The sequence below is a fragment of the Stegodyphus dumicola genome, chromosome X2, assembly GCF_044657685.1.
Source record: "Stegodyphus dumicola isolate Sdum_Otavi_A_Nest chromosome X2, ASM4465768v1".
Lineage (NCBI taxonomy): Eukaryota > Metazoa > Arthropoda > Arachnida > Araneae > Eresidae > Stegodyphus > Stegodyphus dumicola.
The window spans coordinates 175,110,179-175,130,473 of NC_140781.1; the positions used below are offsets into that span (position 1 = coordinate 175,110,179).

General features: G+C 30.5%; 1 protein-coding gene across 1 annotated transcript in view; it reads left to right on the top strand.

Moving 5' to 3' along the window:
• Positions 1–7,158: 7,158 nt before the first annotated feature.
• The window catches only part of LOC118204348 (lysine-specific demethylase RAD23A-like), a 114,655-nt gene continuing 101,518 nt past the window's right edge, over positions 7,159–20,295 (top strand). Inside the window, exon 1 of the mRNA XM_085809723.1 lies at positions 7,159–7,389. Coding sequence (XP_085665849.1) covers positions 7,324–7,389 — 66 coding nt within the window. The 5' untranslated portion in view covers positions 7,159–7,323. The remainder of the gene's footprint in view (positions 7,390–20,295) is intronic.

The following is a 20,295-nucleotide window of genomic DNA, read 5'->3' on the forward strand; positions in this document are numbered from 1 at the left end:
TATATGATTTGAATATCAAACGATCTCAAATATATGAGCTTTATTTGTTCGTAAATATTTTACAGGAAAGATAAGAAGTAATCTAAATAGCATACCTTGAAAAGAAACACATTAAATACACTTTTTTTAAAGCAAAATTTAAAGAATAAGTGATTAAATTTTCTTTAAATACATTTTGTAAAGTATTATATATGAAACCAGTTATTGTTTTCAGAAAGACAATTTGTAGAGTGATTAGTTCTTTTTTTTTTTTTTTTTTTTTTTTTTTGATGCTAAGGACGTGTAAAGGAGCAATGCCCTCGCCGGGATTCGAACCTGGACCTCTCGAACAGGCGCTGAGAGTGCTACCATTACACCACGAAGGATGCAGTGAGAAGTTAGAAAATACCTTATATACTCCGCCTTTTAAAGGCTGAGTGGAGATTAGGAGGCCCAACTGCCAAATCCTGGTGGTGAAGAATCATCATCATCCCCCCCCTTTTTTTAGTTCGGACGCCACTGTAGAACATTAGGTTATTTGTGGAGGAAAGACAAAAATTGAGCAAAGCCCTAGCCGGGACTCTAACCTTGGACCTCTCGAATATACGCCGAATGCACTACATTACACCACGAACGCATGCAGAAAGGAGGGAGAAAATGCCTTATAACTTTAAGGAGGAAAGTATTGTTTTAAAATGAATATCGCACGATAATTTCCGTCTTAAATTGTCTTTCTGAAAAATACTTTTTGTAATATTCATTGTATAGTTCAAGCAATATTTCTATACATATATTTGATATTCTTAAAGTTATGTTATCTAAATGCATTTATAAGCAGTCAGTTAAAACACAATATAACAACTGCAGAAGATCTACGTAAAGATCCATTTCTATCGTCTATTTCCATCTATTCTATTATCCGTTTCTGTCTATTCTGTGATCAGCAAAAATAGAGTTATAATTATCCTCTTGAATATTTGAACTGGTAAAATATGTCAATATGGCATATGCGAACAAGTAAAATTATCTCATTACTGTTAGGGATGTTGAATGTGAAACTTCATTTAAAAAGGCATCAAAGCATATGACAGGTTTAGGTTTAGTTTAGTTTATTTGATTACGGCAAAGTAAGAAAGTGTTATCTTACTAATGAAAGTATGTCTTCGTGGAGAACTTCCCAAGGAAAATTGGCTGGTATTGAACCATAGAAGGAAAATCACCGAAGCGTCCATGCAGTCAACCTGTTTGCCAGAACTTGAGTGCGGGTCGAACTACCAGTGTTCAACGATATTACCGCTCGACCATTGGCTAGCCCATATCTATTTAGAAAAATGTAACTTTGCATGCTATGTTAAATTTTTAAATCTATGTGACATGCAAATTATTTAGCCGATGCAATGTAATAGCAAATTCTTTAATGACTCGATTCTTGTAGTTTTCTACGAAAGTGGGTTTCCTGATGGTGACTGGATAAGATCACAAAATCTGGTCCTTCGATACGGATTCGAATCATGGCGTACAGCCTGGCTGCATAGGAACTTTTTAGGATTTATCTGTGTGAAATACAATTCTGAGCCAAGTTTCCTTTCAGAATCTTCCACGAAAGCATTCCACTTCTTAGTCAGATGATTCAAAAATGTTTCATCGTTTTCAGTTAAAACAAACAAGCTTTTTAGGAAGTACGACGTAAAGTATACATTAATCATTTATTTTTTCCAAAATATTCTTATTAAAAATCTATTTAACAATGATTATATTGTTTATATATATCCTAGTAAATTATGAATATTTTTTTAGTTTCTTGTTATCTCTGTTTCTGAGTATTATAAAAATTCAAGCATTCAGAATTTAACACAAAAATAAAATCTTTCCGTAGTAACAAATATAACGTTTTCAGTCGAAATTATGTAAGAAAAACACAATATTTTTTTTTTACAGCAACAGTATGCTTTGGCTTATTTGACTAATGTAAAGCATTTTAGGGCTATCTGCCTAAAAGGAGGGCTGCCTTCGTTGTAGGACATTTTAAGAATTCAGGATTAGTATTCCATTATTTCAATGCCAAGACGCCTCCTGAAATCTTTGTTATAAATATTAAAATTTTAAAGCCTTAAATCATAGTAAATACACTTTCTGAAACTTATTATATTCATACAACTGCTTTGCAGTCGAAGAACACTTTTTATTTTGAAATTTCTTGCTGTAGGACTAATGTAAAAATTAAATTTCGTAACTTAGTGTATGTAGATAAAAGGATTTATATAGCATCTAGAAATAATACGAAATTTTTTGGATTGAAAAGGCGACGATCAGTTTAGAATCAACAAGTTAAAAAGTAATTGAACATAATATCCATTTGGAAATACAATTCCATATAATTTTCGAAGTTAAGATGTCGAACAAATCATAAAATGCTGTCGGGCTGGTACATTTATAAAGACTTACCCGTTTTTGCCTTGCGTCCTCTAGCGGTGCAAGTAGTAGCAGGTCCAATTAGTAAACTGAAAGATCTATGATTCGAATTTCAGTCTTTAAAAGAGGAGAATATATGGAATTAACAGCACGTCCAGCTGAATAAGTTTGAAAATTGCTGATTGTGTTCAAGGCCTCATCAATGGCCGAACAGTTAAGACCTCTGAAGCTGAATCCTGGCAGTTCGGCCTGGTTTGAGTTCGACTTTAGGTGAACAGGCTGACTGCATGGTTGGTTTTCGTGGTTTTCCTCATGCGTAATACGCTAGCTTTCTTCAGAATATCCTCCACGAAGGCATATGTCCTCTTAGGTAGATAGTCTTCATAGCTTTCCCGTATTTAAAAAAACCGAACAGGCCATGACTGTGAGCCTGCCGAGTGCTTTGTTAAGTTTACCTGTTTCATGACTTTAAGCACCCAATGGATTCTATATATTATTATTATCAATGAATTCCTATCAGGAAGTTATCCAAAAATGTATTAACAGCACATATTTTTTGAAGATATTTTTCTTTCTGAGAAAGTACTCAGTAAAAAGACGGATTTCGAATTTGAAATTTTTATCATATTCGGTTAGTAAATTAATTGAATATAATGTTATTAATGTTACTACTTAGTTATCTATGCTTTCATTGGAAACTCTTTAAGGACATATTATAAAGGTAAAAATTATTTTTGTTCTTTTTTTAAGTTCCTCTATGCATTATAATATTAACAAATAAAGCAATATTTGCGTTATTGCTGCCTTACAGTACTTATAATATACAATAAAATAAGCACTGTAACACAGCAACAACGATTAAATGCCTTCTTACATAACAACCCCAATTAAAACTACTAACTAAAAACAGCAAATGAATTTCCCAAAATGTAGACTTTTCTAGTATGTTGTAACGTAAGCTTTAAAATATTTTGGAAGAGCTAGTCAGAAATTATGTGAAAGGAAGTGACTACAGTTTTCATATTTACAAACTTTCGTGTAATGTGTCAATTTATTTAAAGCCATTTTAACATGTAATTACAGCTAAATATTGTTTCAATTTAAAAATAATGACTGAAAGCATTCACAATGCTCGAACACAGCATATTTAAAACAGTACAAGACTTTGCTAAGAACCTTTGTTAGGAGGAAGCAACTGATTGAAAGCATGTGTTCAAATTAACACATCTGCCATTTATGTTGTGAGAAAAGGTACGTCTTTTGTATGCGTATGCTTAAAAACTGGTTTTTCCGTTCCGTAAGTAAAGCAATCCCCCAGGCGTGTAATTACTCTTTTGCGACAAATCTGAACTACTGCAGTTCTTCAAAACCGCGAACTGAATGTACCTGCGATTACTTTACCGAATGATCAAAGCCATCCGTTGTTGTGAACCATTTTAAGCTTTCCTTTAGAAGAAAAACTTGTACATGTAACCTTCTGTATTTCCTTTAGAAATACAGAAGGTTACATGTACAGGTTTTTTACACATCTACAGATATTCTTTTTTAATCACTGTCATTTAACATAAATGTAAAATCAATCAATATTTAGTCATTCCTTCGCGTAGCATTTAAAAAAAAATTTCTCTTAAGTCACATGTTCATGGTTGAAGTTGCTAAGTGTATTTCTTTAATTTAAGCTATGGAAGTTAAACACGGCGATCATCTGCATATGTGAAAACAAAGTTATGGTAAAATACTTGATCTCTAATACAAGAGATTAAATTTAAAAAGTCATGTTTTGTCTAAAATAAGGATGTCTTGCAAAATCTTTTCCATAATATGTGATGATTTTCTCTAGAGGGACAAGCTTACAAGCTTTTTTTACTGCTTAGACCTATGAATTTTGGGCATAAGGCTCAGATTTTATGATCAGTTCTCGCTGACTAAAGAATATAGTACTTTGATAAAGAAATTAAAATAAGGTTAGCTTTTATTATTTCGGTAATTCTAAATATTTTTTAAATTGGACTAGCCCAAGTTTTATTCAAAATCATCTAATGATTCGAAAAAGTTCATCAGATTGCTGACGAAGTTATCGAAAAGGAAACTGTATTTATCTGTATGTTAACTGTATGTTAATCAAGTTAAAATATCATTGCAACTGTCTAGACGACGTTCAGTCTAAGACTGATACTATTTTAGAGGAAATTTATATGCATTTTAAATAATAAATAATACAGATCATTCTTCTTTATTATCTTTATTATGTGTCATTTGCCAACGACAACTTCACCATTCGCCAACAATATATATCCCAAAACAATAAAATAAACTAAACAAGCATTAAAAAAAATTCGTGCTTTTTTTCTTATTAGTATTTCGTTTTTATTATTTAATTACTGCTATTTTTTTAATTCAAATTTGTAACTCCTAGAAAAGTTGCGGTTTACATTTCGGAAACTGAGATGTTACGCTGTATAGTATTTTAATAATTTATGTAACAAAATAGGGACATTTTAACTCAACTCTTCGTTGCTGCTTGTAGTTTCATTGCGTTGAGCAAAGTAATATATAAAGCATGAGCACACAAGAAAATCAAACTTATTAAAATTTTTTCTAATAAAAATCACATTCATATCAATGTACATTAATGGCCTTGGATGATTTAAAATGTATTAGAACAAAACTTACGCAAACCAGCATAAGCGACGAGTATTGTTAAAAAAAGAATAATTAATTCGCTATTATTATATTTACTATTAAATTAGTTTGTGTTTTATAAACTCCTATCAAGAATACGCTTATTATAACTTATTAAAATAGACTATTGATTTTCTAATTTTTATCTGACTTATTGTTTAAGTAATGTTATTCTTTATATGCAATTGCATGTAATTCAGGTTAACTGAATGCAGTATTATTCGGTTCGCGCGAATCAATTGAAGGTTTTTAACTTGTCGGTTTTATGCATATACATAATCATAAGTAAATTTATTTAAATAATGCAAATATTTTGAAATGCTATTATTAAATTGAATTCACAAGTATTTTACATATTTCTGAGCATTTAGTTTGAAATCTAAGGGATATTTTATGAAAATGTTATCTGTTTAAAGATAGTACTACTGGAAAATTTTTACATGCTGCTTATTTATTTAGTGAAGAATGTTCGCGTCAGTTTGTCGTATGTCTAAACACTTTCTTGGCGATAAACGTAGAGGTCTAAAACAAGAAGAGCAACCCTCTTAAACTCCTACTGAGACTTGTCATTTAGAGATCTCCAGGGTTCCAGAAATAAGGTGGGCACTGAGACATCTGCACGGCCGCTTTAAGGCAATCATAACGCTTTCGAGGTCTTCACCACTGACCGCCTAGAACCGTCATAGCGCTTTCGAACACTTTTCCACTGACCGCCTAGAAGCGTCGGTAACGCTTTCGAGGTAGGTCTTCTTGACCGCCTAAACCCGGTCATAACGCTCAGAGGGTTAAAAAAGGAAGAAAGAGAGAAATTTAAAAAAAAAATAGTTAAAAATTTGAATAATATCATCTATAATTTTAAAAAATAGCTTTCATATAGTATTAATAAATATTTATTACGCATCATTGAGGGAAAAAATTTCATATAATTAATTCTCTGTAAAATTTTATTTGAATTTTAAGGTTAAAAATAGCTGTGGCAATTCACTGTAACAAAAATCCATAAACCACATTTGGCGTTATTATCGCTGAAAGAAAAGATGCCAAATTTCAAAACGCGAAAATATGTAAATTCGTGTATATGTTAGAAAATTCTGAATAAAAAAGTCTAATTTTTTGCAGATATGCTTAGAAATACACCTACTTTAAGATGATGGTAAAAATTTTATAGGTTATGTTACTATAAAAAAATTTTTTCGAAAAATTTGTAAAAATTATTAAAAATTAGAAATTTAAAAAATAAAACACAAAAAATGGGTAAATTTTATTTGGAATGAACGTAAATTTTGAAATGTGAAGGGAAAAATAAAAAAAGGTTAAAAAAAGAGATATTAATAAATATTTGCCAAATTCAATTAACATTGAGGAGCTAAAATTTTGAGAGCTAATATTTTAAAAACTACTCGTCTGATTTTTACAAAACTTGGCATTCTGGCATAATTTGAGTCGTGGAATCGAAATATGGAAAAAAATTGCTATGTTATTTCAGAAAAAGTCCGATTTTGTGTAAAAATACCTATGTTAAAATAGTGCTATATATAAATCTAATATATATCCTAAGTCGCGCTTTCGAGACATGAAAAACGCAGTTCGAATTTTGTCAGTCGGACCAGTAGAACAGGAGATATAACACTGTCCTTTTTTTTTTTTTTTTTTTTTTTTTTTTTTTTTTTTTTGAACAGTGTACATTTGCCATAGACCCTATTGTAAACTCCGCAGAGCAGATTGTTGTTCTTAAACCACGTGACTACTATTTTCCTCTTCTTCTCTTGCGGAATGTATCTCGTTTGATGTATAATTAATTACAAAGGGAACCTTGAGCTGAAAAAATATAATGTAAAAATTACTGGCAAAATGTATATCTTTTTCTTATTATTTTTTTGTGCGGGCTGAAATATAACTCTATATATGTTTACGTAATTTCAAGAATTTTTGTGTTTTATTTTTTGCCTGAATGTACTAAATTTTGTTCAGTGTTGTAATTTCATATTTTATAAGAAATTAGTTCTGGTTTGAAGATTAGTAAAACATTAGTTTCATCATACAGTTTAGAAGAAGATAACTGAAGAAATAGCATTTGGATCTTATAGGTCTACAGCTCTTTGCTACGGCAGCAGTTGTTGGACGTACGGTGAATGTTAATGTTGGATTTTTTTTAGCTGAGAATTGTGCAATTAATACGTAGTCTGTATCTATTAAATGCAGATATAGTCATAATATTGTTGACGGTAAAATTAAATCATAACTCAAGCCATGATTGTTACATTAAAAACTCTTCAGGAAGATACTTTTACCGTAGAAATCGACCCTTCCCAAACGGTAAAGAAATATGTTACTCATAATATCACATATTTTTGTAGTGCTAGTTATAAATTTCTGTTAATTTTTGAACATTTCATGTAATAATTGAAGATCAGTAATTGGAAAGCAATTTGGGATGCTTTCGAAATACTTTTATGAAGGCCTTTGTCTTTGCCTTTTTCTCTCGGAAGCGATAATTCTTCTGTCAATTTGCTATGAATGTATTTTTTTTTTTTTTTAAGATAACATTTTTCTTAAACCTCTTTTCATATCTGTGGCCTTAACTATTTATTATAAGATGAAGAATTTAAGCATTTATTCGTTTGTAGTGGTTAAATGTTAATTAATAAAAATGAAATGTGTACGTTTTTGACAATAGTGGTGTAATTATATTTTAGTTTTTGGATTTAAATGTGGTGCTGTTAATGAGTTAACTGAAACGATAGTTGTTGTGGTTTTGAATATTAATATGCTTTTGTGTATTGGTGTATTCAACATCAGTTTTGAGTGATTGTTTTATGATTGTGTCAGTAGAAATTAGTACTCGAGTTTGAAATGTTGAGAATACCGATAATGACCATATTCAATTTAGCAGTGATCGGTTTAATTTCGAACGAGTTTAATTAAATTATGAAAATGACTCATTGTTCTTATTGATTTTATTAAATTTTGCAGAAATGGAATTAAAACATGAATTTCTGCTCTACAAATTTTAATATCCAGTATTTTTGAAAATAAATAGTTAAATGACTTTTCATCCTGTTTTAAATTTACTGCAGTTTAAAATAACTTTCTGTTAATTGAATTAAGACCTTTTATATAATGCATGAGAGTAATAAAAAATATTTTGCAGCAGAAAGATTGCTAACTGAAATGTATATGAAGCCATTCCAGTTTACATAAAATGTTTAAATTTTGCAGCCTAACTGCTTTATAAGGAATCTCGCCAAAAAATGAGTTGAGTTTCTTTCAAATGGGGGGTAGAAAAGAGAATCATGAAATTGTTTGCAATTAGTATTTCCATTTCTTGGTTTGTGGTAAGTTTATGGAAGTATAGTGCTTAACAACAGTACCACTTACCATTATAGTGCATAGCAACAGTAAGAATATATATGTAAAAAGAATTCAAATCAGTTTCCATTAGAAACACAGCTGAGTGGTAAATTTACTGAACTCTAGTAGTTCAACTTAGGTTTGATTCCAAATGAGTGGGCTGGTGGCAGAACAACTGTAAGAATATATATGTAATAAGAATTCAAATCAGTTACCCTTAGAAACACAGCTGAGCGGTAAATTTACTGAAATCTGGTAGTTCGACTTAGGTTTGATTCCAAGTGAGTGAGCTGGTGGCGTGGGTGTTTTCATAATTTTTCCCATGTGTAGCGGGGATACGACCCAGTTTTCCATAGAAAGTCCAGTAAAAGTTTACAATTGGGTGCCCCTTGTTTTTTAGCGATTCTTTTTTGACGTCAAGATCAGCGCTAGGAAGGCACAATTTCAAGATGGCCGCTACACAAAATCAAAATAAAAAGTCAAAGAATTGCACAAGCTTTGTGTCCATGTACACATCGATCTGTTTTCACTTTAAAAAATCCTAGAATTGCACAAACTAGGCATTGCGCTCTGCCTTAAATTTGTCCATGTACACATCAATCTATTTTCATTTAAATAAAATCAGGAAGTTAAAACTATCATGGTAACCAGAAGTGAGGTGTCATCGCCAAAATTTTCAAAAAATTGTTGCTTATCAAAAGGGGCACCCAATTCTACACTAGAGCCGAAAGTCCTTTATGCAGGCATCCCTTCCGTTACGCAGATAGCCCTCGTGTGCATTGCTATGATAAAAAAAACACACACAACTAGAAACAGACCTTTAGAAATCCTCCATGGAGACATCTTTTTTCTTTAACTTCTTAAAATTTAAAATGCTGTACACTAAACATCATTTGAAGTGGATTATAAGGTAGATCCTGAAGTTTCCAGCCTTGCAATGAATTCCTCTAATTCCTGCAGACATAATGGCAGTATTAAATGAATAAATTTGAAAGCTTCTTTTAGAAATCAGAAATATTCTTTTTTATTATTAACTGAATAAAGAGATATGGTAGTTTGCTCTGAATTTTTGAGTAAAAAAGTTAGTAATCTTAAAGAAGTAAAGCAGTGATTAGATCATGTGTATATAGTGATTCATCTTGTTCCTATTATACGTCGTTATTATACAGTAAGAGAATGGGTAAAAAGTTTCACATGGGTTCAGAATCTGTAGGCTGATAACTTGAGGCAATGACATCTGGAAATATTAACTCCAGTCCAGGAGGAAATATTTAGTAACAAACGATTCAAAGTCAAGGAGATAGCGACAAGAGTGGATCTCTCTAAAACAACTGCTTTATGTATTTTACATAAGCATCTTCATATAATTAAAGTATCAGTGAAATTGGTACTCTGAGTTCTGTCATCAGTTCAAAAATAGCAGTGCGTGTTTAAGAAACTTGACCATCCTGCTTACAATCCTGATATGGCTGCAAGCGATTATCTGGTCTAAAAGAAAATTTAATCATCTATAGTTCATGGCCTATGTGAAATATTTTTGATGTGTTGTTAGTTTGTTGTGCTACTATAGCTGTTAAATTTTGAATGCTTGCTTGATACTGTTCTGTTATAAAAGTATATCAACAAAAGTAGGCAGAATTTTATTTATAATTTTTTTGGTTTACCATTTGGATCCGAAAATTACATTGCTTAGTTGAGCTTAACATTGTGTCAATAATCAAGAATGTGTTTATTGCTGGATTAATTGTCATTGCAATGGGTCAATGTGATACCATTTGAATTTCATTATCATCACACTTTTCTTAAGGTGCTGATTGTTTTTAAATAGGCAGTATTTTTAATTTTTATTTCTCATTTATTATCTAGGTACTTGTATGCTGTGTAGAATTTTTCACATTATTCATGGTGCCATCATTATAATGCATAACAACAATACCACTTATCTTGGCCTTACTTCAGCTAGTCACAGCTGATTTAGAGCTATTTTTGCTGTTTATCCTCAATCAGGAACTCATCATTTTGTTATTCTTATTGTTAGTTGAAGCTTTAAATTAACCAGTGGCGTAGCTAGGGTGGGGCAAAAGGGGACATCTGTCCCCGGGCGCAGCATCCAGGGGGTGCCAAATTGATGATACGAAATTTTAGAATGTTTTCCATTCGTGGCACACAGAGAGGGGTGCACAATCTTCAGCTGTCCCCGGGTGCTGAAAACTCTAGCTACACCTCTGAAATTAACATTATATTAGCATTATTCATTTTATATTGTGAATTTCTCTCCAGGATTATCTTTTAGTAAAAGATGACAGTGGATGAATAGGAAAAGTTTCCATGTTATATATTGTTCTCTTTGTTTGGGTGTTACTTTTATGTATGTATACTTTCTCAATTTGTTTTATCAAAGAGCAAAATATATGTAAAATGAGGCAAGAAAAAAAAAAACATCAGAAAGGCACATATTTTTAATGTAATGCCTATATACGGCTGTTTTTTTTTTTTTTTCCCATAAATTTTCATGGAGGTAAGAAAGGAAGAAGGGGGTAAACCTGTTTTAAGAGTGAACCACTGCTCGGGCTCCAGATGGGATGTTTTTTATTTACATTCAGAAGCTCCCTTGACAGCGCTTTGATAGTATTTCGACGCACAACAGTTCCATACAAGTCGAAAAACTGGACGGTTGATCTTTCGATTATGGTAACTTGTCGATTTTTTGGCAAAAATTTGGCGACCAACTCTGCTACAGCAACCCTCTATTTTTTTTTTCGCCGCCATTTTGTCTTCACAAAGTAAAGACATGTTTCTTTTCATTTTATTTACTCAACACTTTTTCCAACAATCTACTAGCCGAATTACACTTATGCTAGAAATTTTATGTAACAAAACTGCTTAATCATGACAAATATTAACTGCAAAATTGGAAAAAGTGCACAATCGCAAACGCCTTGCGCGTTTTTCAGAATAGCACATACACATAAACCATTTACACGTCAACTTATTTTTACTTAAAAAAACATCCCAGAATTGCACAAAAATGGCATTGCACACATTCTTAACTTTATCCATCTACACTGCTATTTTCTCATAAATTACAAAAATTTGCACAAAAATGCAGGAAAATTTTCTGAATCTTTAAACTTGGTAAAAAGCACATATATGAAATTACCTGATCGCGAAAAAGTATATACCCTTTCCAAGGATGAAAATTTCTACGTATAAAATAAATAAAATATCCAAAACCTTTTACCTCTAAATTATCTATTATATTATAAACATTAGCAACGAATTTCTACCGCAAACATTAAAAATGGTTACAAATACTTAGTGTCAAATATTTAAATTATTTCCATGCACGTTTACTTCAACTGAAACGTATGCCAAATTACTACAAACATAAAATTCACAAAATAACTATCATTTAATTAAAATATTACAAAACCATGTACACGTCGACATATTTTTATTTAAAAAAAATCATCCCAGAATTGCAAAAAAATGGCATTGCGCACGTTCTTTACTATATCAATGTACACTGCTTTTTTCTCATAAATTAAAAAAATTTCACGAAAATGCATAAAAATACTCAACGTATACTACTCAAATGTATTCCAAAATACTACAAACATATAACTCACAAAATCATGATCATTAAATTAAAATATAATTAAATTAAAAAACACTACTTAAAATATAAATAAGCACATACATTAAATTAATAAAAATTAGATTACAATCCTAATTACTTTAAACTAAATCATTGCTAATAACAATTTTCCAATAATACCATATTAATTTATTTACTCCTTACATTTAAAACAATGCATAAAAATAATATCCTCAAATGATTAAAAATACTAACTTACCTAATCTTCTTCAGAATCTTCATTACGTGGCATGCACACTTCCCTACAGAAAGAGTTCCAGTCGGCTGCAGTACTACTGCTAATTTCTAAATCCGAAATCCAGTAGTCACCTGGTAGTCTATTCACCCAGTAATAAGAAATTAATAAAATTTCACCCATACTCAAACTACTTTCAGCAAACCACGTAACCTTCCTTACACTCCATTTCACAATATGTCCACTTTCACCAGATTTCTTGCACCGCCATTCAAACTTATCTGTAATATCCTTCCTTTCACACAATCTCAACTTATTATTATTATCAGATAAATGCATTAAAAATTTAGAATTCGCTTTACATAGCGCCATGCAATCCAAAAATTAATCAACACTATTTCACACAACACAAAATGAAGCTTAATACAAAATAATATAGTACTACAAATATTTTTCCAAATTTTACCCCCTTTTCCGATTAAAGAACTGTAATTCGTCCATTAATGTCACACGACATGTCTAATGATCTCTCATTTCCCTCGCACAAAATAATGCGTAATCGGAACTGAGTACTTCTCACATTATTACCAAAGTCCTAGGTAGTAACCTTTTTTGCCTCCAAAATGTCGCCAAACTACCTGTTACCATATTCCAAAGATCAGCTAACTGGACACTTCCGCATAAAAGAAACATTCATTGTATGATAGATAATAGCAATTTGTTTAGTTTAGTGACATTTATGCAAAAGTCACATCTTTTATTATTGATGGTAATATAACTTTATTATATTATTTTGGTTATTTTTCAATAACTAACAACAGCAATTTTGGTTATGAATTTGTTTTATATAATTCTAAGCTGTTGAACTACAAAAAAGTAGATTTTAGCAAAAATATTATGCTTAAAGAAGGAAAATTACTTTATTATACCTTTAAAATAGTATATGTCTTTCGATACCCTTGCTAGATTATTCGCTACATTTATTTTATATTCCTAACGCCAAATTGTTTTAAATAAAATAAATTTTTTGTCATCCACATATTATTGTAACATGTACTTTTTAAAAATTTTTGGAGGAGAGGCTTTTATAGGTATTTATGCTTGTGCTTGCAAAAAACATGTATCTGCCTTTAACAAAATATGTAAATATTTATTAAATTATTTATGAATGTATTTGAAATGAATTATTTATTCATTCATAAATTACTGTGAAAGTTACTTTGAAGAAATCTAATTATTAAATGTATCTAAATCCATAATGATTATAAATATTATCAGGCCTGTGCCAAGCCTAATCCGTGCCATCGTGCAAATGCATAGAGAGCGCCTTTATGCAATGATAATGATATTAGATGCTTATGATTAACACTTAGTGCAGGGTTTGTACGGTCCTTAAAGTCCTTAGATTTTTTGGAATCGGTTTTTGGTCCTTAAAAGTTCTTAATTTTGGCCAAAATCGGTAGAAGGTCCTTAATTTTAATCATCTGAAATTTCTGTCTGTTTTTACGACTGCCATTTTGAGTGTGAATTAGCATTTTGGAGGAATATTTTTGGCGATTCACTGACATATATGGTTATCTTTTGAATGGGTTCATGGTTTATAATTTGTATTTCTAATAGAAATGATGGGATACTTGAATTTCTAAGCAAGAAGTGAAACATAAGCATTTTGAAATTCATTTTTTCTAATAAAGAGCTCTTAAACAACTTCTCGCTTTCGGGATGTGAATTTTTTTATTAAACGGTTCTAATTTTGGCGACTTGTAAACATTTTGGCGATTTTAAGATTAGTTTCTATAGAAAATTTTAAATTCCGAGATCTGAGAATTTTCGACGATTTTTTTTTAAAACAGCGTAACATTGATAAATTTCATTAAAATAATGGTCATATATTGAAATTATATTTTAAAAATAAGCTTAAAATAAAACCTTATTTTTTGCTGTCATATTATAAAGTTTCATTTTGGCAACTTATTATGCAATATTTTTAATCTGAAAAATAAATAAGGTATGATGCTATAAAGCACAATTGACGAAACAGCTATTAGCAAAATGAGCTATGTAATTAATTAAAAATGTCATCTTTTTAATTTTTTCATAGTAAGAGTTATTCCTATGTGATTGTCTCAGAATGTTCAAAATTCTCAGTATATGCATCAGTTTTCTCTATAAAATTAATTTTACACTTTTTCCCTCCTTTTTTTTCCAAAATATTTCTGACTTTTTGCTCTTGCAGAATCGGTAGGGATAATTTTTCTTTAGGATTTTAGGCATTGCAGCTTGGAAAGTTTAGAAGGATTTGAAGGCAAGATTTATAGACGCATGATTTTAGAAGTTTCGAGAAATATGTGACAAAATGAAAAATGTCTCCATCACAACACGTAATGGAACACGTAATGTCAACACGTAATGGATGTATTTTACAGGAAGTTTGCAATAAATTTCTTACTTTTTGGAGAATGTCTGGAAGGACAATGAAAACATAATATTTGAATATTTTACTTCTGATACTAGAATCTTAACATGTTTATCTTCCCTTTATTTTCTCTACTTTTCTCTAGACACAAGCATGGAAAATATCAAAAATGCTTCTAATCTTATCACATGGGCAGGCATTATAGATAGGAATGTTTTTATTAATAAATAAATTGAAAACTTACAATTTAAAAGATTAATCTAATATGTCTTAATGCATCATACACAGAGCTGGCACACATTTTCCCACCTGATGCAATCTCTGTAGATCCTAAATTCTGCTGCCTAGTGCTCTTTTAAGTTCTGCTTCCAATGCCTGCTCTAAATTCTAAAAGTTTTGCCATTTCTAGATTTTGTTGTTTGGTGTGTCACTAAATTCTAAAAATTCTGGCACATCAGCTCTGTAACCGGCCTTTACAATATATATTTTATATTTCTTTTGAATGTTCATATTACTAAAGAAATAAAATTAGCCGCTTTTTCTGTACCTTCTAAATGCATTTAGTGTTTTTTAGAATAACACAAATCCTCAATTAAATCCAAAAATTCTAAAATGAAAAGGAAACGTGTTGAAGAAAGAAACTGAATACATAAAGAAAATTATTCTTCAAAGATATGTGCAGTTATTATTATGTAAATTACCCAATAGTTTATAATTTGAGCCTTTACTATAATTTTCCACTTCTATTTCCTCATATGATAGAGTTACTGAGCCAAATTAAATTGTATAATCTTCGACCACTAGTCCACATTTTAGTTTGAATTAGACTGTTCTTGTTTAATTACGTCACTGTGAGCTGTAATTGATTTTGTTAGCATCAGAAAATGCCTTTATGTTCTAAGTTCTTTGTAAATAAGAAGCTTATTTAAATGTTTGTCTGATATTGTAAATACTTTCAGACATAGCGATAATATGCTTCACATCTGTCAAAGGTTTCGGACTATTTAACTTTTACCAGATCAAGTAAACCCTCATAGGTACATTGTGGAGAGGTTGACGAGCACACAGAAACTAGTGAGAACATTGGTTTGCATAGTGAGACAAATATTTAATTGTTAGAAAAGATGCTTAAAGAGAAGGAAATCAATATAAAGTAGCCAAAATGTTTGGAAAGGCTTCAAATTAAAATGACGGATAAATATTTTTTTAGTGTTGTTGTTAGAAGACATAAATGTTTTGTAGCTTTTAAAGTGTAATTATCCTAATGTCATAAATTACATGTATTTTAAACTGTGAAATGTTATTAGATTTTGATTTTAATAGTGTTTTTTTAACAAATATTGTTAAAAAATAAAATTTAATAGTGGCCTTGTAAATCCTGTGACTAAGGTTATCAAACTGCCTAATTTAATTATTTATAACTAACTGCTTACCCTTAAAAATTATCCTTACATATTAAAATGAGTTATTGCCTTTCGTTAATACTCACTGTGGTCACAAGATAAAATAAAAAAATATAAAAATTCAAGTAAAACTTATTCTTTGCATCTAGTGAGACTTAAAATAATACAAAACAGTTTATCACCTCTGGTGCTTTAATCGCTTATTGGAACCTTAAAGTATATCAACTGGGTTACAATCTCTGGAACTCTACACAAAGCTACGACACTAACTGCATCAAACAGAGCCTGGCTAACTTTCAAGACTTTCAATAACTTTCAAGACTACGTCAGGCCTTTCAGGTTCATTCTAATCAGCAGGTCTCTCTCTAGACAAGCAGCAGTGGTGACAACATTCAGTCTTTTGGGTTAAGAATCATGGTGATTATGATCTTACATCTCATTTTAACCTATGCCATTAGATATAAAATCTACCTGCTGTTTACTAAACTTCTAGACTGACCATGCATGTGACAAAATGAGACATAAAAAAAATCAACATAAAGCTAACTGTTTGTAAAACGTAAATGTCATTTATTTCTTTCAAATATGTCCAACTAGTATAAGTGTCAAATGTTTAATGCTACTTGATAAATTGCATAAAGTTTATTTTATTCTCAAACTTATTAATAATTATGTTAATTAATTCATGTTTAGTAATAATGCATACTACTTACGGATCTATTTCATTTTAGGAAGGTATTACAAAAGTGAAATTCAGGCATGGATAATATTTTTAATTCAATTTATTCAGTTCCCATTTGCTCATAGGTCCTTAATTTTTTTCATTAATGCTCCTTAAAAGTACTTAATTTCTGTGTGCAGAAATGTTTACGAACCCTGTTAGTGAAGTATTAACTAAATGAAGTATTATTAACATAATAATATGAAACACCTAAAAAATTCATTTTACTTTTTAAAAAATTTTATTAAATGTTCAAACCTTTTGTTTTTTTAAAACCCACACTCAGACATATTTATTGAAGAATTATACATGCTTTTATATTACAAAAAATAACATTACAAGTGAAGCGAAATTATACGCTAAACGCATAGAATGCTAGATATACTGCTTGACACTATTTATCATGCTTAAATTAAAAACAAATTAATTTACATATTTAATAATTTAAATATTGGGAAATATAAAGCTAAAGAGAAATATGTAGAAGTGTAGATAAAAAGATATTTTAGTTTATTTATTAACATTAATTTATTAACACATTAAGGGGTTAGGTCACTTAGGAATTTTTAAAAATTTCTAATTCTAACCTGAAAGGACAACTGTATGGCACAGGAATTGGCTGAGAAATGGCAAAAAGTACAATTTTTGTAAAGCAATTTCTATTTAAAGTGTTGCAACTTAAAATGAGTTTTTCTTGAAACAATGTTTCTCATATTGCCATACATTGTATATAATTTAATTTTGATCTGTTTCACTTCAAACTTCGTATGTGTATTCTCAGACACATTATCTTTTTAAGCAGTAAGTGCCCACGATTTTTTAAATAACTCTTATCATTTGAGCAATCCACTTTTAAAAAATGGAATTTTTACAGTAAACATTCTTTGTTTTTCAAATGTTGACTACTGGATCAACAACAATGATATATTCAAATCCATCAGTATTCCCAAAGTTTTTTAAGTATCTTAAGATTTTTTTTCAAATTTATGTCTCAAGATAAAAATTAGGACCACAAAGTTGTACGTCAAATCTGCAGAAAATGAGGGTCCCACTTCAAGGACGCCATTTTTGAATTTTTTTTTTTTCCAAAAAGAAAAATATTGTTTCTAACAAGTTCAATAAAATCGATTTGTGCTTGTTTTGAAAGCACTCATCCAGCAAGCTCATAAGCTGAATCTACCTTTCAAACATCCCAAGTGGCGTAACTCCTTAAATCCATTTTCACATAAATTGTGTTCAATCATAAGTTATCGAAGCATATAACACTAACACACATGTAATAAGCAAATGCACTGAACCAAAATAATTTCAATATTTGGTAGGAGTGAAATTATAGAAATTGAAATTTTTGAGCTTTGTTTTTTGCTGATTGATTTATAATCTATATCTAATTTTTATAAAGTATCACTTTCAATTCAAATAATTGCAAGATTTGCCAATCTCAATTGACCAGTGGTAGATCTCAGATAGTTTTTAATTATTTTCAATTTTGAAAATGATCTCTCTGTTGTAGTTTACTGAGACTGGAAATTGTTAATAAAATGCGTAAAGCAATAAAAATGTTAGGAAAGGAGTGAGTTAGCTTAAACCGGCAATGCTACATTTTCTCCAGATGTTTGCAAAAACTGTGGTTCATGCATAAGATATACACTATTTATATTGCTATAATTTTTATCAATTGATGCTTTTTGAAGTTTTTGACATAAATTGAGCTGATCTAGTGTAGAGTTTATATTAAAGTCGGAAATGTTCCACAAAAATTTAAAAACTTCTGAATGAGAAGATAAGGGATCAAACCTTTCACTTAAAGATATTGTTATATCTAAAATTCTAAAAAAATGATTTACATTAAAATTAAATCGTTTTGTATAGGCTTTTCTTCGCCTTCGTAAAAAAATTGTTTTTTTTTTTTTATTTTCCAAGGTCTTAATGTTTCTTGGCTTTTAAAAATTTGTATGAACATCTAAAGAAGATGAAAGTTCTTTACTTTTGGTGAGCATATCGTTGAAACTTTTAACATATCTATAATCTTGATTACAAATCTGATAAAATCTGATTATAAGTCTGAGCTTTTTTGAATTTCATACAAACTGATACCTGCTCTTGATGACTTGCATCAGAGGTATAATCAAGTTTAATTTATTTAAATTTTTGTTTGGCTAAAAACTGAATGGCATAGATAATGTTTTCAAAAGCATCACACCAATACTTAGTGTCTTTTTTTAATAAATTTTGAAATTCCGAATTAACAGTTTTATCCTTTCATAATCAGTGTAAGAAATCGAACCAAAGACGTAGGTTATGGAAATTCATTTTACATTTCTTCAGAAGTTTTAAGTGCTCACTGAAGTGGTTCCAGCCATTAAATCCAGAACTACTAAATTTTATGTTGCTAAAATCGTTAAAAATATTGCAACAAAAACAATAAAAAGACTTTGTTTCAGCAGAATACAGCAACCAATCCCTTTTAAATCTCTCGTTGTTTGGCAAGATTCGACAAAAGCACATCTCAGAAAATTTGCGTCCATTTTCGCCTTTTGGGAAACTTAAACTGGAAACCAGGTCTGTGATCTCTTTCTAAGGCTTGTACTTGAGATGACAGTAGTGGACGTGTCCATAATCCAGGATCATCAGGTACAGGCAAATGCATATCTACTGTGGAAATTCTAAATCTTACTATTATTTGCGATACTATTTACTTATCTGCGATTCCATTCAGCTAAATTGGAAATAGCTAGGATTTCTAGGTGCTTTCTTCATGATACAGCTTTTTCGAATCTTTCAAATGGCAGACCTTGGAATCGGATCTTTCGAATGGCAGACCTTGGAATGTACTCTTTATTAGACCACAACTTGTTCCTGACTTACCTCATGTGGCTGCAATTGCAACTTTTAGAATGTTAACTGGGCACGATTGCCTCCGTGCTCATCTCTTTCGTCTTAACATTGTGAACTTCCCTACGTGTTTATTCTCTTTGTATGACTGAACAAAATATGATTGTTTGGACGATTGCCCTGCACTATCTGCTTTTTCTTGAAGAGCCTGTTGTCTAATAGCCTAGTGGCCAAATGACAGGCATTTAATAAGTAATATAAAAGATTTTTCCATTATTTCTTCCAATGTTTTGACCAGCTGCATTAACCCATTAGCCGCTGGTGTTGCGTCGACGCAACGGTCAAAATAAATGGGTATGTAAATATAACTACCTAAGATATTTTATACCAGCAGATGATTTGGTGTAGGGAATATTATAAAGATTATTTCTGTTAAAAAGTATTTGCCTTCAACAATCATTTTGTTTATAATAATTAATCTCGTACTTTAAGAAAAATTTTCGACCGGGTATTTTTCCTGAAAATATTTAACGAAAGAATCGCCGTCTTTATGAGTGATCTATTTTTAGTCAAGTTCACCGTTTATCAGAACATTACATCAGTCAGATGTTTATATTTGTCTTGGGAAGGAAGGGAAAACAGGTGTTGCGTTGACGCAACGTC